Source organism: Ornithorhynchus anatinus, chromosome 11, assembly GCF_004115215.2.
Source record: "Ornithorhynchus anatinus isolate Pmale09 chromosome 11, mOrnAna1.pri.v4, whole genome shotgun sequence".
Classification (NCBI taxonomy): Eukaryota; Metazoa; Chordata; class Mammalia; order Monotremata; family Ornithorhynchidae; genus Ornithorhynchus; species Ornithorhynchus anatinus.
In genome coordinates this window covers 47,537,771-47,564,288 of record NC_041738.1, presented here as the reverse complement: position 1 = coordinate 47,564,288, position 26,518 = coordinate 47,537,771, and the positions used below count along the sequence as shown (strand labels likewise).

General features: G+C 45.3%; 1 protein-coding gene across 2 annotated transcripts; it reads right to left on the bottom strand.

Moving 5' to 3' along the window:
- MEAK7 (MTOR associated protein, eak-7 homolog) lies at positions 1-25,812 on the bottom strand. Of its 2 annotated transcripts, none has more exons than XM_001509541.5 (8): positions 25,795-25,812; positions 20,505-20,695; positions 17,857-18,087; positions 14,096-14,240; positions 12,396-12,824; positions 5,378-5,496; positions 3,556-3,735; positions 1-599 (listed from the first exon to the last, which is right to left on the bottom strand). In XM_001509541.5, the coding sequence occupies exons 2-8, from the start codon at positions 20,670-20,672 to the stop codon at positions 477-479; spliced, it is 1,395 nt and encodes a 464-aa protein (XP_001509591.2). In that variant the 5' UTR covers positions 20,673-20,695; positions 25,795-25,812; the 3' UTR covers positions 1-476. The 2 variants fall into 2 exon arrangements, with proteins under 2 accessions (XP_001509591.2, XP_016083734.2); XM_016228248.3 differs by lacking the exon at positions 25,795-25,812 and adding an exon at positions 23,580-23,602.
- Between the last annotated feature and the right edge of the window lie 706 nt (positions 25,813-26,518).

Genomic DNA, 26,518 nt, shown 5'->3' with positions numbered 1-26,518 from the left:
ATCAATGACATTTATTGAGCACTTACTGAGTTTAGAACACTGTACTAAGCACTTGGGAGAGTGCAATACAATAGATAGACATCGCATTGCATAGTCAGAGTACTTTTACTTTAAACACTGGATTTTGGGAAGTACCAGGTTATTTCCAGATGAGCTATCTGAGGCTCATTTGGCAACATCGAACTTATCCGACCTAATTGTGAACGTACAGTTGAGTGAAAATATTTTTATTACTCTATTCTGGTGACCAGCAATAACTTCATCTGTGGCACTCTGCAGCTTTCGGCCTGGCTTTGGGCAGGATGGCGATAAAATGCAGCCTATCACCTTCTAGAGCAAAACTCTGCATTAGTAATAGCTTTTCATTTGCTTACGAAAAGTATAAAGAGAAGGGAGGAGAAGGACGTTCAGGAAAATACTTCATCCGGGAAACATCTCTGCCAGCTTCCAGGATTCTCAGTGCGACACAGAGACCCTTATTTCTCGTCATCGTCTTCAGCTACTTCCCGCAGCCCTTCGCTCTGGCGACTCTTTCCGGTCATCTCTAACAAGGCCTGGGCCTCGGGGTCTGCGTCCAGGATGCTCTTCTTACCTTTGTTCTGGAGCAAAATCAAAGAATATGTAACAGTCAAGAATGAGGAAAAAACAATTCCTGTTAGTTCTGCTTTAATGAAAACTGAGGCTAAAACCCCATGGATCTTGGAGTAAGAAAAGTCGGCGGTTGCCTCAGGACTCCTTGGTCTTTGGTTTCAGAGTAATGTACATCCAATCAATTATATTTATTGAGTGCTTACTATATGTAGAATATTGTACTAAGCGCTTGAGAGAGCACAATATAATAGAGCTGTTCCCTGCCCATATTCATTCAGTTATATTTACTGAGCGCTTACTGTGTGCAAAGCTCTGTACTAAGCGCTAGGGAGAGTACAATGTAACAACACACAGTGAGCTAACAGTACAGTGCTCCGCACAAGGTAAGCGCTCAATAAATATAACTGTATGAACGAATGAATGAGAAGCAGCATGGCTCAATGGAAAGAGCACGGGATTGGGAGTCAGAGGTCTTGGGTTCTAATCCCAACTCGGCCATTTGTCAGCTGTGTGGCTTTGGGGTAAGTCACTTAACTTCTCTGTGTCTCAGTTACCTCATCTGTAATATGGGGATTATGACTATGAGCCCCACCTGGGACAACCTGATTGCCTTGTATCTACCACAACACTTAGAACGGTTCTTGGCATATAATACACGCTTAACAAATACCATCATTTATTTATTTTATCTTACAGCCTAGGACTCTGTCTTGCACTCAGCACCTGGGCTGGGCTCTCCTTTTTAGCTACCAGCTGGCTGTTCTCCCCCTCGTTCCTCTCTCTTCCCCTTCCCCCCACCCACAGACAGCTGTGAGGAGGGAGAGGCTTCCTGACCTAGACTTCAGCTGGGTCCCGAAGATGAGAAAGGCGGGTGTGAGAAAGAACCAGGGCCAAGAGGAAGTAGGGTCCCTGCTTCTGAGGGCTGGGGTCGGGGGAAGGGATGGGGAAGGAGGAAGAAGCCAGGAAAATATATCAGTCCAGTAATCCTGGAGGTCACCTCTTTGCCAGAGACTTTGTTGCTGTTGGGGACCAGGGAGAGGACGGAGATGTGGGGAACTTCAAAACCCAGAGAGACAGAGCAATTAAATTAACAGGGAGGTGAAAAGGAAGGGTGGACTGGGTTTTAAAAAGTCAGGTGGGATCATTTAAGAAAGAGGCATTTTCAAGTAGAAAATGTGGGGTTTGTAACCGGGGCCGCGTCGGGTGATTGTGGGACTGGGTGGGGGCGAACCCTTGGAGCTGTGGTGACACCCTTCTCCCCACTCATCCCCCAAGAGGTCTTGCCCCTGGGACACTGCCATACTCAAGAGGAAAGGAGAAAGCAGAAGAGGAAGGAAAGATACTTCCCCCTTTTGCCCAACAAAAAGGAGCAGAACACCCTACAATTCCAAGTGAAATCTGCCACTCGTAGAAGCAGCAAGGTCTGAGGTTGCTTAAGACAGAGGAGCAAACACCACTCAAATCTTGAAAATTTCAACCTTACTAAAAGTCAAATTCCATGGGGTTTGCGGGAAGTCATATAGCCTTCAGGAGTTGGCCAGGAAGGACCATATCACTTAGACACTTTTCATTATTTAAGATGGTCCTTATCTGGGCAAGCCCAGTGTTTAATAAAGACGGCCTGATAAGATCTGCCACCTGGAAATGAGGTTGAGTTTGAGGTGATGCCATTCCACAGGTCACTGGCTAGTTCTCCACCATTCCCAACAGTGGGAAAAGGAGACCTGGCTTTAGGGGATGTGGGTAGAGTTAGAAGGATGGGGTGCAGAGCCATGGCTCAGGGGAAAGAGCATGGGGCTAGGCCTTCCCAGACTGAGCTCCCCTTTCCCTCTGCTCCCTCTCTACCCCCGCTTCACCTCTCCTCAGCTAAGCCCTCTTTTCCTCCCTTTCCCTCTGCTCCTCCCTCTCTCCCTTCCCCTCCCCTCAGCACTGTACTCGTCCGCCTAACTGTATATATTTTAATACCCTATTTATTTTGTTAATAAGATGTACATCACCTTGATTCTATTTATTTGCTATTGTTTTAATGAGATGTTCATCCATCCCCTTGATCCTATTTATTGCTATTGTTTTTGTCTATCTCCCCCGATTAGACTGTAAGCCCGTCAAAGGGCAGGGACTGTATCTGTTACCAATTTGTCCATTCCAAGGACTTAGTACAGTGCTCTGCACATAGTAAGTGCTCAATAAATACTACTGAATGAATGAATGAGTCAGAAGACCTGGGCTCTAATCCTGACTCTTCCACTTGTCTGCTGCGTGACCTTGGGCAAATCCCTTAACTTCTCTTTGCCTGTTATCCCGTCGGTAAAATGGGGATTAAGAGTGTGAGCCCCGAGTGGGATAGAGAATGTGTCCAACCTGATCAACTTGTATCTAGCCCAGCGCTTTCAAGAATATTTGGCACATAGTGTGCGCTTAACAAGTACCACAATTATTATTATTACAGATCAAAGTGCATAGATGAAACAGAAGGGAAAGGGAGTAGAGGGCTTAACTGAGGAAGGCCTCCTGGAGGAGATGTGATTTTAATAAGGCTTTGAAGGGGGAGAGAGTGGTGGTCTATTGTATATAGAGAGGAAGCGAGTCCCAGGCCAGGCCTTTAAGCACCTTGATTTTGACCCTACCCCTAGAGCACTTATGCTACATCTGTCATTTATTTTAACGTCTTTCTCCTACTCTAGGCTGTAAGCTCCTACTCTGTTGTATTGTACTCTCCCAAGCGTTTAGTACAATGCTCTGCACACAGAACGTGCTCAATAAGTGCCCATTACTTGTCCTCCCGTCCCCACTTTTAATTCAGTAACACGAAACCTAACAGGCCTGAACTTCATTTCCCCAGAGCAAACGCCGGGGTGTGAGGTTGCAAACAATGAGCAAAGTAGAGAAGCGGGGGGGCCCGAACAATCCACCCCAAACACGCTTTCATTCACCCAACTGCAGCAGGAAGGATGATTTACTCACCACCTCACTTTCAGGCAGATCGCCAACTGCCCACACTTCCAGGGCATCTATCTTGAAGTTTTCATTGGCAGACAGCTGAGGGCTGTTATAGGTGGTACATCGAGGTTTGGCTCTGCTGTGTCCTTTTCCAAAGTCACTGTCAATCCAGAGCCCAAAGTAATCGTGCTGGCCTCCCATCCCCTACAGAGTCAACAAGCATAGGAGATTTTAATGGTTTATAAATCAGTGTTAACTCCCCGGCAGTAATGCACATTCATTCACTCAACCGTATTTATTGAGCGCTTCCTGTGTACACTGGACTAAGCACTTGGGAAGGTAAATACAACAATAAACAGTGACATGGCCTGCCCACAACGAGCTCAGTCTACCCTGATCCTACTTTTCGTGGGTCTTTCATTCTAAACAGCTTCGAAGTGCTAAAATCGATTGAGAAGCAACATGGCCGAGTGGAAAGAGCACGGGCCGGGGAGTCAGATGGACTATGGTTCTAATCCTAGCTCTGCCCCTTGACTGTCGTGTGACCTCAGGCAATTCACTTCGCTTCTCTGTGCCTCGGTTACCTCATCCGTAAAATGGGGATTAAGACTATGAGCCCCATGTGGGAAATGGACTTTGTCCAACCTGGTTGGCTTGTCTCTATTCCTGTGCTTAGCTCAGTGCCTGGCACATAGTTAGTGACTAACAAATGCCACACACACAAAATTATGGACTGGTTCTCCATCGAGAAGAAATGGTGGTACAGTGACACTGTGGGAGTTACTAACAGTCACAGAGCAACTGACTGAGCAGAACCAGAATTGAAACTCAGATCTCCTGACTCCGTTTCCAGTGACCTCTGGTACTGGGAGCAACAAGCACTTGCATAGCACTGACTTGGAGTGGCCATTACCCGGGCAGGTTTTTTAAAAAAAGAAATCACAAATACGACCCCCAGCACCGATACTGTTTTTCTTCCAGTAACAACACTGACACGACACTCGGTGAAATTTTGTAAGGGTCAGTGAACACTTTGGGAGCTTTGAAAATATGGCAGAGTGTTCCATCCCCTCTGCAAGGGAAGGAGAAAGTAAGAGAGCAACTCCACAGATTGTTCCCTAAATGATCTGAATAATCTCTGCAGCAATAAGACTAGATCGGGCCGGCTGCCGATCCTAAAGACGTTGAAGGAAAAAAAGTTCTCAATATAATAATAATAATAATAATGTTGGTATTTGTTAAGCGCTTACTATGTGCAGAGCACTGTTCTAAGCGCTGGGGGAGATACAGGGTAATCAGGTTGTCCCACGTGAGGCTCACAGTTAATCCCCATTTTACAGATGAGGTAACCGAGGCACAGAGAAGTTAAGTGACTTGCCCACAGTCACACAGCTGACAAGTGGCAGAGCCGGAAATCGAACCCATGACCTCTGACTCCGAAGCCCAGGCTCTTTCCACTGAGCCACGCTGCTCAGTTGATTCTAGAAGACTGGTCCCTTGTGGATCCCACATGATCTGAAATTCAAGGTACTGTGCAAGCCGTACATTTCACCAGGATTTTGCCTGGAGTGGGAAGGAATCAAACCGTCAAAGGCAATTATGCATAAACTTGTACAGAAAAGAACTTGTCTAGCTATCAATTCATCCATTTCCCAGAAGCAAAAGAGCTGACAAAGGGCTGATTCAGAAATGTGTATCCACACAGTCAGCCCTCACAACTTTCCTTTGATTTAGAGAGGAAAGGATGACAAATAGTGAAGCATCTGACTGACTCAAACGTCGCCTGTAAGTGCCTCGATGCTGAACTACTGGAAAGGTGAGGTATGAAAAATTCTCCAAGACTTACCAGGCCGTTGGGCATGGTCTGCTGTCCATGATTCAAATACATGAAATGCTCATTGTAGCCCGTGCACGGATACACCTCAATCCGGGGGTAGATGGAAAACAAGAAGCATTTGCTGTCACCTGGAAACATTCCAAGAGATCGACACATAGGTCACTTTCCTCATTCAGCGTTGAGTGGAGACCGAGGAAGTAAAAGAAGAAGCAGCGTGGCTTAGCGGATAAAGCACGGCCCCGGGAGTCAGAAAGAGCTGGGTTCTAAACTCAGATCCTCCACTTGTCTTTTGTGTGACCTTGGGAACGTCACTTGACTTCTCTGTTCCTGTTACTTCACGTGTAAAATGGTGATTAAGACTGTGAGCCTCATGTGGGACATGGACTGTGTCCAAATTGATGAGCTGGCATCTACTCCAGCACTTAGAACAGTGCCTGGCACATAGTATGCGCTTAAATACCATTTAAAAAAAAGTGCAACATTAAATGTAGGAAACAAGCAAGTCAAACCGAAAGCAAAACTACATCTTCTGTAATTGCTCCTGGATCCACTCCTTGCCTTCCACCTGCACAGCTGTGCCCCTAAGCTCTAGTCATATCACGGCTAGTCTACTGCATCGGGCTCCTCACTGGCCTCCGGCCTCTCCTCTCTCCAATCTATTGTGCACAAAATACCTACCTTTGTGTAGCGCCATTTGACGCACACCTCTCCAATCCTCGAAACCCTCCACTGGCTTGCAATGTCCCTCAGCAGAAATTCCGCACATTCAGCCTCACTAACTCATCCCATCTTACATATTCATTATCTTCTACCGTTCCCCTCGGCCTTCAAACACGCTCACGGATCCCGTATCCTTAAAAGACCCTTGTTTGACCCCAAGGTTCTCTCTGGTTATCATCTCAGCTCCCTCCTCCCACTCCTCCCCAAACTCCTTGAGTGAGTTGTCTACACTCACTGCGTTCATTCCTCTCTTCCAATTCTTTCCTTGATCCCCTCCAATTTGGCCTCTGTGCTCTTCTCTCCATGGAAACTGCCCTTTCTTTCTTACCAAATCCAACTGGTCTCTATTCCATTCTGTTTTCCCTTTTATACAGTCTGGGAGCCCCAGGTAGGACCAGATTATTTTTTTTTATCTACCCCAGCACTTAGTACAATAGTATAATGCTCGATACAGAGTAAACGCTTACAGTCACAATTATTATATTACCCCAAATCCTCAACCTCTCAGATGCCTTCGACACTGTGGACCACCCCCTTCTCCTAGAGACCTATTTGACCTTAGCTTCACTGACACTGTCCTCTCCTGGTTCTTGTATTTCACTGGCCACTCCTCTGTCTCTTTGGTAAGGCTCCTCTGCCTCCCACCCGCTAACTGTGGGAGTCTCTTTTAGTCTCAGTTCTGTGTCCCTTTCTATTCTCCAACTACACTCACTCCCTTGAAGATTTAATTTGCTCTGACAATTTCAACTACCCAATTTACCTCTCCAGACCTGAACTCTCTCCTTCCTTCAAGACATCTCTATCTGGATGTCTCACCAACACCTCAAATTTAACATGTTTAAAACAGAACTCCTCATCTCCCCACTCAAACCCTGTCCTCCCCTTGTCTTTCCCATCAGTGTAGACAACACCACTCTCATCTCACAAGCCCATAATCTTGGCATTATTCTTGACTCGTCTCTCTTAATCAGCGCATATATTCAATCTGTCACCAAACCTGGTCGTTCCTACCTTCACAACATTGCTAAAACTCACCCTTCCCTCTCTACCCAAACTACTTCCATGCCTACCCGTTTATGACAAAATAATTATGGTATTTGTTAAGCACTTACTTTGTGCCAGGCACTGTACCAGGCACTGGGTGTACTAAGCGCTGGGGTGGATACAAACCACGTGGGTTCACAGTCTCTAACCCCATTTGCAGATGAGGTAACAGGCACAGAAAAGTTAAGTCACTTGCCCAAGGCCACATAGCAGACAGGTCTTGGAGCCAGGATTAGAACCCATGACCTTCTGACTCGGAGGCCTGTGCTCTAGCTATTATGTAATGCTGCTTTTCAAATCCCACCTTGACTACTGCATCAGCCTTCTCATTGACCTCCCTGCCTCCTGTTTCTTCCCATTCCAGTCGTCTCTTCACTCTGCTGCCCCGATCGGTTTCCTAAAATCCATCCAGTCCACATTTCCTCTCTCCTCAGGACCCTCCACTGGCTGCCCATCCACCAAACTCCTTACCATTGGATTTAAAGCACTCAATTAGCTCTCCCTCTCCTGCCTTACCTCACTGATTTCCTACTACAACCTAGCACGCGCCCTCGGCTCCTTTATTGCCAGTGCGCTCACTGCACCATAAACTGAGCCCCGGTCTTCTTTGCTCCCACGCTGCTCAAGACTTCATTCCAACCCAGATGTGAATGACACATGAGACACTGCTCTGGGGGTAGGGAATAGGGCCAGTCAGGGAGACCCTAATCCAAGCGGACTCATTCTGGTCAGGACGGATGGCAGTTCTATTCTGGGCTGGGAGACTTTCATGCTGCCACAGTTTTCCTGGCCACCCGCAGCCCTGCGCGGCGAGAAGCCCAGAGCCACAACCCCACTGGTCTCTGCACATTTCCCCCAGCCCTACCCACATAAGTTGGGTTTTAATTTGCATAGCTTTAAACATTGCTTTTGTCCAAGGGCACCCTGCAAGTTTCCCACTGGAGCTTTACAAAAATATTTACAGTTTAGTCCTGGATTGCCCCTGATGTAACTTCAATTTTGCACATTGCCACGTAATTTAGAATCTGCTTTCAGGCAATGTACAAGCATCCTCGCGAATAGGAGAATTTCCAAACTGTTTGTGCCCCCACCCCAATTACCTACTGCAGGTTCAATGAAAACATGCCCAAAAAGAGGTTGAAATCACTCCCACGACCCCTCACTCAGAGTAAACTTGCAGATCCCGTGGAAATGCTTAGACATTTGGCTTGTACATCAACTAAGAATAACGACGGTATTTGTTAAGCAATTACTTTGTGTCAAGCACTGTTCTAAGTGCCCGGGTAGATACAGGATAATACAAGGTGGAGATAAGAGGATAATCTCTCTAGACCGTGAGCTCCTTGTGAGCAGGGATTGCCTCTCTTTATTGCCGTATGGTACTTTCCCAAGCGCTTAGTACAGTGCTCTGCACAAGGTTAAGCGCTTGAATGAAAGTTGGACACAGTCCCTGTCCCCCATGGGGCTCACAGTCTTAATCCCCATTTGACCGATGAGGTAACTGAGGCACCGAGAAGTCAAGGTCACCCAACAGACAGGAGGCGGTGTGGGATTAGAACTCAGGTCCTTCAGACTCCTAGGCCTGAGCTCTCTCCTCTAGGCCAAGCTGCTTCTCTAGATTATCTGACAAAATCCTAAGACATCTGCGTGGTGTGTTTTTTTCTTATCAGAAGTTCTGCGAATCCTTTGAAGGGCAAAAACATTCAGTTCTTAGAAACTTCAGTCCTCCCGGAGGAATTAAAATATACAGGAAATCGCTGGCAAAATGTTGATTTTTAAAATGAAGTTTGGGGATCAGCACAAATGCCCAGGAATATTTGAAAATCAAGCAAAGGAGGATGCTCAAGTAGCGGGTTTTTCAATTAAGTCAGGGCAATGCGGTGGTGCATCAGTGCCATCTATTGGACTGCTGAGACAAATGTAAAGAAAATTAATATATCAACAATAAAGCCTTAAGGAATTTGACCAGTTACACCATTTTTTTCTATTGTATTTCACTCATTCTTTCAATAGTATTTATGGAGCGCTGACTAATCATAACAATAATAATGTTGGTATTTGTTAAGCGCTTACTATGTGCAGAGCACTGTTCTAAGCGCTGGGCTAGATACAGGGTCATCAGGTTGTCCCACATGAGGCTCACAGGTAATCCCCATTTTACAGAGGAGGTCGCTGAGGCCCAGGGAAGTGAAGTGACTTGCCCACAGTCGCCCAGCTGACAAGTGGCAGCGTGGCTCAGTGGAAAGAGCATGGGCTTTGGAGTCAGGGCTCATGAGTTCGAATCCCAGCTCTGCCACTTGTCGGCTGTGTGACTGTGGGCAAGTCACTGAACTTCTCTGTGCCTCAGTTCCCTCATCTGTAAAATGGGGATTAAGACTGTGAGCCCCACGTGGGACAATCTGATTCCCCTATGTCTACCCCAGCGCTTAGAACAGTGCTCGGCACATAGTAAGCGCTTAACAAATACCAACATTATTATTATTAAGTGGCAGAGCCGGCATTCGAACCCATGACCTCTGACTCCCAAGCCCGGGCTCTCGTCACTCAGCCTCGCTGCTCCTCATACAGTGCTTCTCGTACTAAGCGCTTGGAATGCATTCATTGAGTTCTTACTGGGTGCAGAGCACTGTACTCAGTGTTTAGTCCCAGACTTCTCTATCACCGTGGATGGCACGACCATCCTTCCCGTCCCGCAGGCCCGCAATCTCGGTGTCATCCTTGACTCGTCCCTCTCGTTCACCCCACGCATCCTATCCGTTACCGAGACCTGCCGGTTTCACCTCTACGATATCGCCAAGATCCGCCCTTTCCTCTCCACCCAAACGGCTACCTTACTATTACGGGCTCTCGTTATATCCCGGCTAGACTACTGTGTCAGCCTTCTCTCTGACCTCCCTTCCTCCTCTCTCGCCCCGCTCCGGTCTATTCTTCACTCCGCTGCCCGGCTCATCTTCCCGCAGAAACGATCTGGGCATGTCACTCCCCTTCTTAAACAACTCCAGTGGTTGCCTATCGATCTCCGCTCCAAACAAAAACTCCTCACTCTAGGCTTCGAGGCTCTCCGTCACCTCGCCCCTTCCTACCTCTCCTCCCTTCTCTCTTTCTACCGCCCACCCCGCCCGCTCCGCTCCTCTGCCGCCCACCTCCTCGCCGTCCCTCGGTCTCGCCCATCCCGCCGTCGACCCCTGGGTCACGTCCTCCCGCGGTCCCGGAACGCCCTCCCTCCTCACCTCCGCCAAACTGATTCTCTTTCCCTCTTCAAAACCTTACTTAAAAATCACCTCCTCCAAGAGGCCTTCCCAGACTGAGCTCCTCTTCCCCCTCTACTCCCTCTGCCATCCCCCCTTTACCTCTCCGCAGCTAAAGCCTCATTTTCCCCTTTTCCCTCTGCTCCTCCACCTCTCCCTTCCCATCCCCACAGCACTGTACTCGTCCGCTCGACTGTATATATTTTCGTTACCCTATTTATTTTGTTAATGAATTGTACATCGCCTTGATTCTATTTAGTTGCCATTGTTTTTACGAGATGTTCTTCCCCTTGACGCTGTTTAGTGCCATTGTTCTTGTCTGTCCGTCTCCCCCGATTAGACCGTAAGCCCGTCAAACGGCAGGGACTGTCTCTATCTGTTGCCGACTTGTTCATCCCAAGCGCTTAGTACAGTGCTCTGCACATAGTAAGCGCTCAATAAATACTATTGAATGAATACAATCTAAAAGGGTTGGCAGACACAATCCCTGCCCACAAGGAGCATTTTCATTCTTAGAATTTGACAGTAATTGTCTGACTGCCGTCCTGAAAGCATGAGAAATTAGAAGTCATTCTAAGAAAATTCCTAATTTTCGACCGATTTATATAGTTATATAAAGTCAGTATAAAGAAAAATTTTTGACTTGAGGACATTTTAAAACGGTATTAAAGTACCATTTTTATTAGAGGTTGAGAAAGTGCTCAGTAAATATGATTGATTTGCATTATTTGGGAAGGTAGAGGGTTGGGTGGATGTGTTAAGGGACATGATTTATGGAGTTAAGATTCTGGAGAATAAGATGCCTGTGTTGTTTCAGGGGAAGGTGGCGAGGCAATAAACAAGAGAGAGAGAGAGATTTCCTTTTCATTTAAATGATTCCCCTGGGATTCGAAAAAATTATATTTTTTGTGCAACATAAATTCGAAAGTTGAGAAGTGAAGAGTGAGAATACCTAAGGGGATTAAAGAAAACTCAGTAAATACTGCATACACACCAAATTCAAGTTACACTTACACCAAAACTTAAGATATTTTTCCAATGCAGTTTCTGAAATGGTTATAATAATAATGATGGCATTTGTTGAGCGCTTACGATGTGCAAAGCACTGTTCTAAGTGCTGGGGGGAGATACAAGGTGATCAGTTTGTCCCACGTGGGGCTCACAGTCTTAATCCCCACTTTACAGATGAGGTAACTGGGGCACAGAGAGTTAAGTGGCTTGCCCACAGTCACACAGCTGACAAGAGGCAGAGCCGGGATTAGAACCCATGACCTCTGACTCCACAGCCCGTGCCCTTTCCACTGAGCACTGGATAGTTCTTAAAATTTCATCTAGTTTATGTTATAGCAAAATGATTAAAGTTGTAAACCTTTCAACTAGTAAAATCCTCAGAATATTACCATCTACTCATGGCTCAGTGGAAAGAGCCCAGGCTTGGGAGTCAGAGGTCATGGGTTCGAATCCCAGGTCTGCCACTTGTCAGCTGTGTGACTGGGCAAGTCACTTAACTTCTCTGTGCCTCAGTTACCTCGTCTGTAAAATGGAGATTACGACTGTGATCCTCACGTGGGACATCCCAATTACCCTGTATCTCCCCCAGCACTTAGAACAGTGCTCTGCACATAGTAAGCGCTTAAATACCAACATTATTTTTATTATTATTATGATTACTTGAGCACCAAGGGCTACTGTGAAGCCAGAAGCTCGGAAAAGCATATTTGGGAGCTAATAATGAAAATTACTTCATGAGTTTTAAACACACAGTCCATGTCCCACATGGGGCTCACAGCTTTAATCTCTACTTTACAAATTTGGTAACTGAGGCAAAGAGAAGCAAAGTGACTTGCCCAAGGTCACTCAGCAGACAAGTGGCCGAGCCAGGATCAGAATCCAGGTCCTCTGACTCCCAGGCCCATGCTCTTTCCACTAGACCACGCTGTTTCTCGCCAACAAGAGCGACAGATCTATCACACTGAACTTCAAATTTTAATTTTCCAATCTAAAGGAACTCTTACCTTGAAATTGGGGCTTAACTTCCCAGGAGACAGACGCAAAACCTCCAAATATGTAACCACCGGAGTCCTTTAAAACCATCACACAGGGACCTCTGTGTGTAATGTGTCCACAAAGCTGCGAAAAGCTTTCTCCATGCACCTGAGAAGAAAACAGCAGCTTCCACTTATGCTGCACTTCCGTGGGGAGGTGAGAATTGACGTATGTAATGGACGGAAGGTCGAGGACACTGACAAAGCCCTTTCCTTGACCACCTTTGCACTTCGGAATTAAGTTGACAACCTCTGGGTGAGGATGTAAAATATGAAATCCATGTCTGATGACCACACTGAGAAAGAGACCTATCTGAGGAACGCGGAATACCCAGTCTTCAAGGACCTTTCTGTCACAACTGGCATCAAGCATCGCGGGCCCCTCGGGCTTTTCTCCATCTGAAATGAGGCACAACGCAGAGAGGTTAACTTCCCGGGAGTCTGCTTCAAAACTCAAAAGCCTCCTTGATACTTCCCCTAAGGGGTGCTCTGAGCCACTACTGAACTGCAGAAGGAGGGGGGCAGTGGGAGGGCACCGAGCCCAGAAAATATCGGTTGCTGCGGCGCAGGACATTTCCACCTTGGTTAACGCATCATGCCCTCGACATCCCAGCCCCAGCAGTGGCACTGTCATTCACGGAGAACGTACAGCATACGTGCAAGAAAACATTTTCTGTACAACCCATACAGAGTCTATTCCTCTAATAAAATTCACAGTGTTCATCACCACCCAGCTAGTCCTTCAGGGATAGTTGACTCTCCATATGCATAAGCACGTGGCTCAGTGGAAAGAGCCCGGGCTTGGGCGTCAGAGGTCACGGGTTCGAGTCCCAGCTCTGCCACTTGTCAGCTGTGTGACTGTGGGCAAGTCGCTTCACTTCTCTGTGCCTCAGTGACCTCATCTGGAAAATGGGGGTGAAGACCGTGAGCCTCACGTGGGACAACCCGATTACCCTGTATCTACCCCAGCACTTAGAACAGTGCTCTGCACAGACTAAGCGCTTAACGAATACCAACATTATTATTGAGAAGCAGCGTGGCTCAATGGAAAGAGCCCAGGTTTGGGAGGCAGAGGTCGTGTGTTCTAATCCCGCCTCTGCCACTTATCAGCTGTGTGACTGTGGGCAAGTCACAACTTCTCTGTGCCTCAGTGACCTCATCTGTAAAATGAGGATGAAGACTGTGAGCCCCACGAAGGAGCAACCTAATTACCCTGTATCTACCCAGCGCTTAGATGAGTGCTTGGCACACAGTAAGCGCTTACCAAATACCAAATTATTATTATAAGCAGAGGAAAAGATTTGGCTTCATCTGAATTTTTTTAAGGCATTTGTTAAGCGCTTATATGTCAGGCACTGTTCTAAGCGCTGGGGTAGATACAAGTTAATCAGACTGGATACAATCCCCGCCCCAGGGGCCCCCAGTCTAAGTAGGAAGGAGAACAAAAATTCAATCCCCATTTTTCAGTTGAGGAAACTGAGGCCCAGAGAAGTTAAGAGACTCGCCCAAGTGGTAGGGCTGGGATTAGGTCCTCTGGCTCCCAGGCCCAAGCTTTATGCACTAGACCATGCTGCTTCCCATCCAATTCTGATCCACACTGTTTTCTGCTGTCTGTCCTTCTGTTTAAGGTAGTTCTGTCCTGAAACACTCAAGTGGCCCAGGTCACTCACCTTGAAACTTCAGTTCTGAGAACAGCTGGGCGGCCAAAGTCTTTACTCCTGAAGCGGAATCTCGCATCGTTTCCAGACTCCAACCTTTCAGCTCATTTCTGTAGTTCAGCACATGTACTACAGACGTAATCAGGTCCTCTGTAAACTTTAAAGTGATAATTTCACCATTAAAACCACTTTAGCTGCAGGCTGAAGGTAAATGTTTTATTTCAATCTAGCGAATGGGAAGGGGGATTGCCAAATCCTGCTAGTGTCAACTGGGGTGGAGGGTGGCACTGATTAAATGTGGACTTGGAAATCAGTGCTTCAAAGGGGTTAAAAAATAAGCTTGAGATGCAGTTCAAATACTGAAGTGTTACTGAAGAACTGTTCCTGAATAGCACACACTTACAGTGGATTTTTTTTTTAATGGTTTAAGCACTTACTGTGTGCCAGGCACTGTACTAAGCACTGGGGTAGATACAAGATAATCGGGCTGGACACAATCTCTGTCCCACATACGGCTCACAATCTTCATCTTCTTTCCCTTTCCCTCTGCTCCTCCCCCTCTCCCTTCCCCTCCCCTCAGCATTGTGCTTATTTGTATATATTTTTATTAACCTATTTATTTTGTTAATGGGGTGTACATCCCCTTGAATCTACTTATTGCTGTTGTTTTTGTCTGTCCGTCTCTCCCGATTAGACTGTAAGCCCGTCAATAGGCACGGATGGTCTCTATCTGTTGCCCAATTGTACATTTCCAGCGCTTAGTACACTGCTCTTCACATAGAAAGTGCTCAATAAATACTATTGAATTAATCCCCATTTTCCAGATGGGGTAAATGAGGCATAGAGAAATTAAGCGACTTGCCCAAGGTCGCAGAGCAGACTAGTGGCAGACCGAAACTCAGGTCCTCTGACTCCCAGGCCCGTGCTCTTTCCACTGGACCACACTGCTTCTCGGCCCAGTCACCATATCTAGATCAAAGGCTAAGGGTTTCACTTCAGGAGCTCTTCCTGGAAGCAGTCACACCTCAGGTCTACCAGAACCTACAGCAGAAGCTGATCTATCCCATCTGGATCAACAGGAGAGGGGGAGATAATGATTAGAGTCAGAATTGTGGTGTTTGTTAAGTGCTTTCTATGTTCAAAGCAGTGTAATAATAATAACGTTGGTATTTAAGCGCTTACTATGTGCAGAGCACCGTTCTAAGCGCTGGGGTAGATACAGGGTAATCAGGTTGTCCCACGTGAGGCTCACAGATAATCCTCATTTTACAGATGAGGTAACTGAGGCACAGAGAAGTCAAGTGACTCGCCCACAGTCACACAGCTGACAAGTGGCAGAGCCGGGAGTCGAACCCATGACCTCTGACTCCGAAGCCCAGGCTCTTTCCACTGAGCCACGCTGCTGGGGTAGATACGAGATAAGAGCTCGGTCACAATCCAAGTTTCACATCGGGCCCCAGTCTAAGGAGCCATTTCCACATCAGGCACCATTAAGCTAGAGGAAGACAAAGGACAGATATCCTCCATCTTCCATTCTGGTTTGGGAATGGGTCATTCCCTGATAGGGATTCCTACAAGCAAGAGGTCCCAGTAGCTTACATGAAATTCCTTCCAAAATCATTACGGGTCAAGGTGACCACGCTCGCTCAGTTTAAAAGATGAATCTGTAAACACCTGGTGGTAGAGCTGGCAGTCACTGTGGATGGGAGCGAGTCCAACTAAAACTAACAAGGGAACAACATCATCCCCAAGCCTCAAAGACAGGATGAGCAACCATTATTGTCTCCTCAAAGAGTAAACTGTTAGACAAACACACTTCGAAAGGGAGAAAGAAAAAACAAACCTCAAGTGTACTTCACGCCTAAGGATTTTACAAGATAAAGTCAAGGACAAATGCAACTCACCGAGTAAAATATTACTGTGGATAAACTTCATTGGCCGGATGGGATTTTACAAGAGATACAGAGGCAAAAGAGGGATTTTAAAATTTAGCAGCCTGAAGACTAATCCAGATTCGATAAAATAGCCAAAAATAATTGGACAATTGGAAGGAAAGGGAATGGAGAGAAAAAAAATTGAGCTGAATATAGAAAGCAGGAGCTTGGTTTCATAAACCTCAACGGTATTTATTGAGTGCCAACTCTGTGCAGAGCATTTGTACTAAGCACTTGGGAGTGTACAATTTAACAGAGCTGGTAGACACAATCCCTGCAAGGAGCTTACAGTCTTGAGGAGACAAAATTGAAAATAAAATAGTGGAAATGGCAGAGTATAAAGATCTCTACATAAGCGTTGTAGGTGGGGTGCGTATCGGAGAAGCAGCGTGGTGTGGTGGACAGAGCATGGGCCTGGGAGTCGGAAGGTCATGGATTCTAATCCCAGCTCCGCCACCTGTCTGCTGTGTGACCTTGGGCAAGTCACTTCACTTCTCTGTGCCTCAGTTACCTCATCTGAAAGATGGGAATTGAGACTGGGAGCCCCACGTGGGACAGAGGCTGTGTCCAATCCTATTTGCTTTTACCCCCCCCCCCCCCCCCCCCCGCGCTTAGAACGGTGCCTAGCATATAGTAATGCTTAAATACCATTATTATTATCAATGTGCTTAGGGGTACACACCCAATAGCACAGGTAACTCATAGGGGAAGGCATACAGGATGGGGAAATCAGGGGTTAGTCAGGAAAGGCCTCTTGGAGGGGATATGATTTTAGTAGCATGGAGAGAGTGGTGGTTTGTCAGACACGAAGGGGAGGGAATCCCAAACCAGAGAGAAAATGTGGGCACAGTGTCGGCAGTGTGACTGAGAAAACTGAAGTTAAAGAAGCAAAGTGTGTGGATTAAATTGTAGTAGATTAACAAGGTAAGGCAGGAGGAGGTAAGATGACTAGTGTCTTAGAGGTGATGGTAAGGAGTTTCTGTTTGATGTAGAAATGGTGGAGCAATTATTGGAGATTTTTGAGGAGCGGGGAGATGGGGACTGAATGTTTTTTTCAGAAAAGTGATCTAGGCAGCAGAGTGAAGTATGAGCTGGAGAGGGAGAGACAGGAGGCAGGGAAGTCAGCGAGGAAGCCAGTACAGAAATCAAGGTGGAAGAGTGGTTGGATCAGCGAAAGAGCAGTTTGGATGAAGAGCAAGGGGTGGATTCAGGAAGATGAGTATCTGCCATAATATGAAGAGGAAAGGAAGTAACAGCGCTATAAGTGGAATTTAGCGGGAAAAGGAAGACTCAGCAGTAGGGGGACTAAAATTTGAGAATTTTTCAGTCAAGAGCCATTGTTGATATTATTATTTCAGTACTTCCTCTTGTCTGCTATCCCCATTTTCTACCACTGCCTTTTTCCTAGATATATTACAGATATCATAATGTTGGTATTTGTTAAACGCTTACTATATGCAGAGCACTGTTCTAAGCGCTGGGTTAGATACAGGATAATCAGGTTGTCCCACATGAGGCTCAGTCTTCATCTCCGTTTTACAGATGAGGGAACTGAGGCACAGAGAAGTAAAGTGACTTGCCCACAGTCACACAGCTGACAGGTGGCAGAGCGGGATTCGAACCCAAGATATCCTACCTCACCCTTCAACCCCACTTCCCAGTTCATCCTCCCTCATCCCCAACAGCATTTTCTGGCTCTGAGGAATTCCGAGGGAACTTCAATCCCTGTTTTGCGAAACCCTGAAGAATCAAAAATAGTAGCAGGATTTGGGGTTCTGCTTTAATCATTTAAACATACAACCATAGATTTCTCTGAATTTTGCTTCACCATTTCTTTACCTCTTGAACGTGCTTTCCTTTCACAGGTCCTTCAACTGCGGATAACATTTTCATGATCATGACACTCTTCTCTTCTGCATTTCCTTTTAAAAGGTCTGACATGAAAACGACACTCTGTTCCTTAATAATATGTTCACTCGGTCCAGATGATTTTCCCATTAAATCAACATTCCTCATGCCATTGTAGAGTCTCGCAATCATTAGCTTGGGTAAGGCTTCACCTACATAAGCCTATTATTAGAGGGAGGAGGGTAAAATGGAAACTTATTAGGGCACAACTTTAAAAGAAGCTCTGCACAGACACAGACAAATAGCTGTACTTTGCCTCGAGGTATTTCATACATTATGAAATGCTAAATTCTAAACTCCTTGAGGAAAGGGATCATGTATGTCAACTCCACTGTACTGTTCTCTCCCAAGCACTTAATACACTGTGCTATGCACACAGTAAGTGCTCTTTATATTATCTAAATTCCTACTGAAACATCCCAAAAACATGCAAAAAAAAAAGTCTGTCAGTCAATCATATTTATTTAGAGCTTACTAAGCGCTTGGGAGAGTTCAATTTAAAAATAAATAGACATCTTCCCTGCCGACAGCAAGCTTACAGTCTAGAGGGGGAGACAGACACAGACATTAAGACAAAGAAATAAATTACAGATTTGCACATAAGTGCTCCCTCGGTTAAAAAAAAAAAGGTAAGTTTTACATGTTCACTGAATTCAAAAAAGTGCATTTTACCTTCTTCAGCCTACTTAGGGAAGGAAATTCTATTATTATACCTTCTAACTGTGCTCTACTCTTTCCAAGTGAAGTTTCATTCCCTTAGGATGAATTAGGAATTAAGGAAATCCAACACGTGGTTGGTGATAAGTACCCGTTGAAGAAAGGGTGAATTTGGGAATGCACTTCCAGCTTCTAGTAAAGAGCAATAACTACCAAAATGTTCTCCAGACAATGCATAATGTTGGGAGACAATGGGAAGTGACAGATGAAATAGCAAAAGCTTTAGCAGCAGACTGTGTCGCATTGATGCTGCTCCACAGGAAAGGTAAGGTTAGGTACCTAAAATAGTCTCCGGCTTCCAAGAAGCAATGCAAATAGTGGAAGAGCACAGGACTAGGAGTCAAAGGACCTGGGTTCTAATTCTGGCTCTGCCAGGTGTCCGCTGTATGACTTAGGGCAAGTCACATAACTTCCCTGTGCCTCAGTTTCCTCAGCTTTAAAATGAAGATTCAATTAGCCTATTCTACCTCCTACTTTGACTGCGAGCCCCATGTAGGGCGGGGACTGTGTCTGACTTGATTAACTAGTATCTACCCCAGTGCTTACAACTGTGCTTGACATATAAGTGCTAAAATATAAGAACAATCGGTAGTATTTGAGTGTTTACTGTGTGCAGAGCACTGTATTAAGTGCTTGGGAGAGCACATTACGAGTACACACATTCCCTGCCCATAACATGCTCACAGTCCAGAAGGGGAGATGGGCATTAATATAAATAAATTTTGGATATGTACGTTAAGGGCCGTGAGGCTAAGGGAGTGGGAAAATAATAATGAAAAGACCAGCTGGTAAATATTCAGTTCTTAAACCAAATTGTGTCAGTCTTTGTTATGGCCTTCTAACTGATCTTTGTACTTTGAAATTAACACAAGTATTTAAATTTTGTCCTTTGCCTCCATTCCAATTTGTCACCGACTGTCACACAGTTGGTTTTGTCAAGAGACAAAAACTTTAATAAAAATTTTTTTAAAAAATAAATTGTGGTATTTGTTAAGCGCTATGTGCAAAGCACTGTTCTAAGCGCTGGGGGATACAAGGTGATCAGGTTGTCCCATGTGGGGCTCACAGTTTTAATCCCCATTTGACAGATGAGGTAACTGAGGCACAGAGAAGTTAAGCGACTTGCCCAAGGTCACATAGCTGACTAGTGGCGGAGCTGGGATTAGAACCCGTGGCCTCTGACTCCCAGGCCCGCACTCTTTCCACTGAACCACGCTGCTCGGTGTAGTGGATAGAGCACCGGCCTGGGAGTCAGAAGGTCATGAGTTCTAATCCCAGCTCCACCCCTTGACTGCTGTGTGATCTTGCACAAGTCACTTCACTTCTCTGGGCCTCAGTTCCCTGATCTGGAAAATTGGGATTGAGGCTGTGAGCCTCACGAGGGACGGGGATTGTGCTCAACCTGATTTGGTTGTATCCACCCCAGCGCTTACTACAGTGCCTGGCACATAGTAAGTGCTTTACTAATACCATAATTATTATTATTGAAAGAATAAATTATAAATTTGCTGTGGCAAGTCACCTAGCTTTGTCTTAACGATAGACGAAAGTAGTTTATCAAGAGATACAAATCAAAAGATGAGCGATTCTGAAGTGGATGAAAATTGATAAACTCCACTGGGTTGCTCACGTGACAATTTACCACAGAAACAGCATACGCCACAGTGCAGCTCTGCTCTAAATGCTCATGAAGAAATTATTTCTACTTTTGTTCTTATCTCTACCCCAGTTTCAAATACGAGTGAGATAGTTTCCTTTTCACCAGTGAGAGAATCCCCCATAAGTAAAGAAAAATAAATTGTTCTTGATATTAAAATGGCAACATTAATTCATAAATACTAAGATGTGATCATTATTCTTGCCTCCAGCATTTCCAGGGATATAGATTTTTGGGGAGTCTTTCCATCCTTTATACCAGATGATCCATCCAAACCTGATATTGCATCAAACATTCCATCAATCTCGGTTTGCTCTTCAGGAAGAAACCGTGAACGATAGTTCTTATACGAGCTGCTTTCAACATTCCCCATCTTTTCCAAAGGATGAAGGAATTCTGGGAGGAAAATGAAAAAAAAAAGGAAATGACACAAAGTTAGAAACGAAGTAAAAGAGAAATATTGTAGAATACAACAACCAGCATTCACAAGCCCAACCTTTGTGAACACAAAGAAAAATCAAAGTAACACAACATATAATCAGTGGTATTTGCTGAGTGCTTACTATGTGCCCAGTACTGTATTAAGCCCTAGGGAGAGTAGAATACAAGAGAATTAGCTGACACTTTCCCTGCCCATAACAAGTTCAAATAAAAATAAAATGGTGGTATTTGTTAAGCGCTTACTATGTGCAAAGCACTCTTCTAAGCACTGGGTGATACAAGGTGATCAAGTTGTCCCACGTGGGGCTCGGTTTTAATCCCCATTTTACAGATGAGGTAACTGAGGCACAGAGAAGTTAAGTGACTTGCCCAGAGTCACACAGCTGGCAAGTGGTGGAGCCAGGATTAGTACCCACGACCTCTGACTCCCAGGCCCGGGTTCTTTCCAGTGAGCCACACTGCTTCTCTAAGTTTATAATCTAGAGGACTGTATATACCTTAAGGATGCATTAGTGCATTGTATAAATACACTGAAAAGAGAGTGATAATGAAAATAAATTAAAATATTAATATTATTAATAATATTTGTTAAGGTTTATTTTACTCTAAGCACTATGTTAAGTGGTTGGATAGATGCTGCATTTGCAGATTGGACCCAATCCCTGTCCCACACAGGGCTCACAGTTGGTTGGAAAATGGATTATATATTCTACCAAGAATATAGAGGAGCAGCGTGGCTCAGTGGAAAGAGCCCGGGCTTGGGAGTCAGAGGTCACGGGCTCGAATTCTGCATCTGCTACTTGTCAGCTGTGTGACTGTGGGCAAGTCACTTCACTTCTCTGTGCCTCAGTTACCTCATCTGTAAAATGGGGATTCAGACTGTAAGCCTCACGTGGGACAACCTGATTACCCTGTATCAACCCCAGCGCTTAGAACAGTGCTCGGCACATAGTAAGCGCTTAACAAAACCAACATTATTATTACCAATAAAAATCCCCATCCTAGGTTTGAGTTTTGGGGGGCTGTTTGTTTTTTAATGGAAAAAAATCAATAAGATTTAATGACAGAATTTTCTTGAACATAAATAACTGTCTATATGAATATATCAGTATTTTACCTAATCATGGCAGAGAGGGCAGTTTCTCTGATGGGACTATGAAAAAAAAGGTCAGTAAGCAACCATCTAAATGTTTACACGCTTAATGGAAAATAAGGAATAGCTCTTAAAAGGCCTGATTTTCTACTCAAATAATGCCAACAAACAAAAAACAAAATGATTACTTAAGGCCTATTTTGTGAAGCATTAGGGAAACTTGGGGATGAAATTTCCCCTCGGAAACAAAAAGTAAGCCTTAGTCCTGAGGCTGCAAGACCGAGAACCTGAGAGATGGGGGTGAAGTGGAAGTATTTTGAGGACAATAATAGTAATAATGATAGCAATATTATAGAAATAATGCCAATTGCCAAATACTAGTACTTTCTGGGATAAATACAGTACAATCAGATCAAACATGGTCCCTGTCCCACCTGGGGCTAACAAACTAAGGGGGAGGGAGAACAGATTTCTTTTTTTCAAACAGATGAGGAAACTGAGATACAGGAAAGTTGAGGGACTTGTTTAAGGTTGCACAGCAGGCAAGTGGCAGAGCTGGGGATTAGAAAGCAGGCCTCCTGATTCCCAGAACTGGGCTCTTTCCAGTAAGCCACACTACTCTTAATATACAGTAGTGTGCAAAGAATGTCAAAAAACCAGAAAGACCAGTGACTTCTACTGTGCTCGACACTCAAGTTTGTGAATTTGGCCAAGCACGGCTGTTCCGCAATTTCCCAATTGAATTAGCAACTGTGGAGGGTTATGGTTACTGGATGGAAGTTTGCAGAAACCTGATCTAGTGCACTTCCATTCCCGTCAAGAACATCAATCAATGGTATTTATTGAGCTTTTACTATGTGCAGAGCACTGTGCTAAGTGTTTGGAAGAGTACAGTACGACAGAACTGGTGGCCTCGTTCCGTGCCATGTTATCTGTAGGACTATAGCGTGTGCTAGTATTAAAAAAGAGACATGATTCTAGCCCTAAGGAGCTAATTTTTTAATAGGGTAGTGGACACAGCATACTGCCCAAGAGCAAGCACTTAGGCTGAGAGAGTTGATTATTAAAACAGAATTAGAAGACTAGTCAAGAAAACTGACTAAGGTTTTTTCATATTAACATTGGGCAAGTGACATTTAGAAACTCATGCAATTGTTACCAAAAACGAAAAATGAAATTGCAACATAACATTCCATCATTCCAGGAATCCCTTTCTTATTAGCATGCAAATGAATTTATCAGAATACGCCAGGAATTCTCAGATAATAACACTCCAAATCAGGACAACTGCTTATATTAACACACTATTTTTCATTCATTCCTGGAACTTCTTTGAACTTCATGGAGCATAGTGAAACCTCTGACAGAAGACAGGAGAACAAGATGGCTGTCCTGACACGTCAATGGAGAGGATAAGAAGCAGCAGTTTGCTGGTGTACTAGTTGTTGGATTCACTGCTCATTATGTGCCAAGCACCGCTCTAAGTGCTGAGGTAGATACAAGGTCGGACATAGTCCCTGTCCCACAGGGTGTCCACAGTCTAAATAGGAGGGAGAACAAGTACTGAATTCCCATTTTAAAGATAAACTAAGGCACGGAAAAGTTATCTAAGCAATTAACCAATATTATTTAGTGCATGACTACTGTGGGCAGGCCACCGTACTAAGCAATCTGGAAAGTACAACAGAGCTACGGAACAGCAAAAGTACAGAAAGATGAAGTCAGAATCCGTCCTCTGGTACTTACGGCTGGGGCAAAGCGAGAAGCAAGGTGGCCTAGTAGAGACAGCAAGGGCCTAGGAGTCAGAAGGACCCGGGTTCTAATCCTGCCTCCACCACTTGTCTGTTGTGTGACCTTGGGCGAGTCACTTAACTTCTCTGGGTTTCAGTTACCTTATCTGTAAAATGAAGATTAAGATTGTGAGCCCCATGTGAGACACGGTCCAACCTGATTAGTTTGCATCTACCTCAATGCTTAGTTCAGTGCCTGGCAAGAATTAAATGCTTAACAAATACCATAAAAAATATCTGTATGGATTTCATTCCATAGAAGTTTCTGCAGTTATTATTAATAATGATTCTTGTGGAGTGCTTACTCTGTGTCGAGTGTTGGGGTAGATACAAGATAATCAGATTCATTCATATGATCGGATTTATTGAGCACTTACAGTGTGCAGAGCATTGTACTAAGCGCTTGGAAAGTACATCAGATCAAACCCAATCCCAGTCCCACATGAGGTTCACAGTCAGAGAGAGAGGGAGAACAGGTATTTCATCCCCATATTACAAGAGGAGGAAACTGAGGACCAGAGAAGCTGTGACTTGCCCATGGTCACCCAACCGGTAAATGGGGGTGTCAGGATTAGAACCGAGATCCTCTGACACTCGGGCCTGTCTGTGCTCTTTCTGCTAGGCCAGACTGCTTCACACTTTTGAAACCATCACGGTAAGCAGACAGACAGCAAAACAAGTAGTCAGGCATCAATACCATCAAAATAGATAAACAGAATCATAGATATGCATGCATCATTAATAAAATAGAGAAATAAATAACATATAGAAATACAGACAAGTGCTGTGGGGAGGGGAAGGGGGTAGAGCAGAGGGAGGGAGTGGGGGGAATGGGGAGGGGTGGAGGGAATGGGGAGGGGTGGAGGGAAAGGGCACATAGTAAGCGCTTAACAAATACCACCATCATTATCATTATTAGAGGGGGAGGATCAAAATAGATAAAGAGAATCATAGATATATTTTATTAATGATGCCTATATATATCTTTGTTATTTATTTCTCTTTTTTATTAATGATGCCTATATAGAGTAACCAATAACATATAGAAATATAAACAAGTGCTGTGGGTCAGGGAAGGGGGTAGAGCAGAGAGAGGGAGTAGGGGCAATGGGGAAGGGAGGAGGAAAAGGGCACCTAGTAAGCGCTTAACAAATACCAGCATTATTATTGCTGTTATTATTAGAGGGGGAGGATCAAAATAGATAAATAGGATCATAGATTATACACATCATTAATAAAATAGAGAAGTAAATAGCATATAGAAATATAAGCAAGTGCTGTGGGGAGGGGAAGGGGGTAGGGCAGAGGGAGGGAGGGGGAGGGGAGGAGGGAAAGGGCACCTAGTAAGCACTTAACAAATACCAGCATTATTATTACAATTATTAGAAGAGGAGGATCAAAATAGATAAATAGAATCATAGATATATACGGATCACTAATAAAATAGAGAAATAAATAACCTATAGAAATACAGGCAAGTGCCATGTGGAGGGGAAGGGGGTAGAGCAGAGGGAGGGAGTGGGGAGGGGAGGAGGGAAAGAGCGCCTAGTAAGGGCTTAACAAATACCAGCATTATTATTACTATTACTAGAAGAGGAGGATCAAAATAGATAAATAGAATCATAGATATATACGGATCACTAATCAGATAGAGAAATAAATAACCTCTAGAAATACAGACAAGTGCCTTGGGGAGGGGAAGGGGGTAGAGCAGAGGGAGGGAGTGGGGAGGGGAGGAGGGAAAGGGCACAGAGTGAGCGCTTAACAAATACCATCGTCATTATTATTATGATTATTAGAGGGGGAGGCAGACGTTAATGTAAATACGTTCCAAATAACATACAGAAATATAGACAAGTGCCGTGGGGAGGGTAAGGGGGTAGAGCAGAGGGAGGGAGAGGGGAGGGGAGGAGGGAAAGGGCACAGAGTAAGCGCTTAACAAATACCGGCATTATTATGATGATTATTAGAGGGGGAGGCAGACGTTGATATAAATAAATAAGGTCCAGAGACGGCCATAAGGGCCGGGGGGGGGGAAACAATCCCGGCGCTGAGCCCCCACCCCCGGAGGGGGGGGGGGGTCGGCTCATGAATAATCATAAGGTTCATTAGCATGGCCCCGGGGACCGACCGCCCGCCCTGCAGCAGCCCCGCCCTGCAGCAGCCCCTACCTCCTCGGCTTCCCCGGTCCCCGGTCCCCGACCCCCTCGGCCGCCCCGACCCCCGCGGTGCCGGTTCCACCCTTTCCCCCTCCGCCGGCCTCCCGTTGCCGGGAGACGCCGCTGATGGGCGGCCGCCCCGACCAATCGGAAGCAAGGAAAACGGGAGGGGCGGGGCCTAACGAGGCGTCAGCCAATCGGCGCTCGGAGGGGCGGGGCGAGGCCCGAGCTGGGCAGGGGGAGGAGGAGCCGGGTCGGAGGCTCTGTCTCCTACCCGGAGCTGGGCTCTATCCGCTTCTGAAATAATAATAATAATAATGATCATAATCATTATAATCATAATAATAATATTTGTTAAAAGTTTACTATGTACCGAGCACTGTGCTAAGCGCTGGAGCAATAATAATAATAGCATTTGTGAAGCGCTTCCTATGTGCAAAGCACTGTTCTAAGCACTGGGGAGCATGCAAGGTCATCAGGTGGTCCACTGTGCTAAGCGCTGGGGTAAATAATAATGATGATGGCCTTTGTGAAGCGCTTCCTATGTGCAAAGCACTGTTCTAAGCACTGGGGAGCATGCAAGGACATCAGGTGGTCCACTGTGCTAAGCGCTGGGGTAATAATGATGATGGCCTTTGTGAAGCGCTTCCTATGAGCAAAGCACTGTTCTAAGCACTGGGGAGCATGCAAGGACATCAGGTGGTCCACTGTGCTAAGCGCTGGGGTAATAATAATG

Bases quoted from the DNA above. Each gene is read 5' to 3' on its own strand.
- MEAK7 (XM_001509541.5), bottom strand. From the start codon at position 20,672: ATGGGGAATGTTGAAAGCAGCTCGTATAAGAACTATCGTTCACGGTTT. The intron at 18,088-20,504 runs GCAAGAATAATG...CTCTAATAATAG, and splicing joins TATCCCTGGAAATGCTGGAG to GCTTATGTAGGTGAAGCCTT. The intron at 600-3,555 runs GTGAGTAAATCA...ATTTTGCTCCAG, and splicing joins ATCTGCCTGAAAGTGAGGTG to AACAAAGGTAAGAAGAGCAT.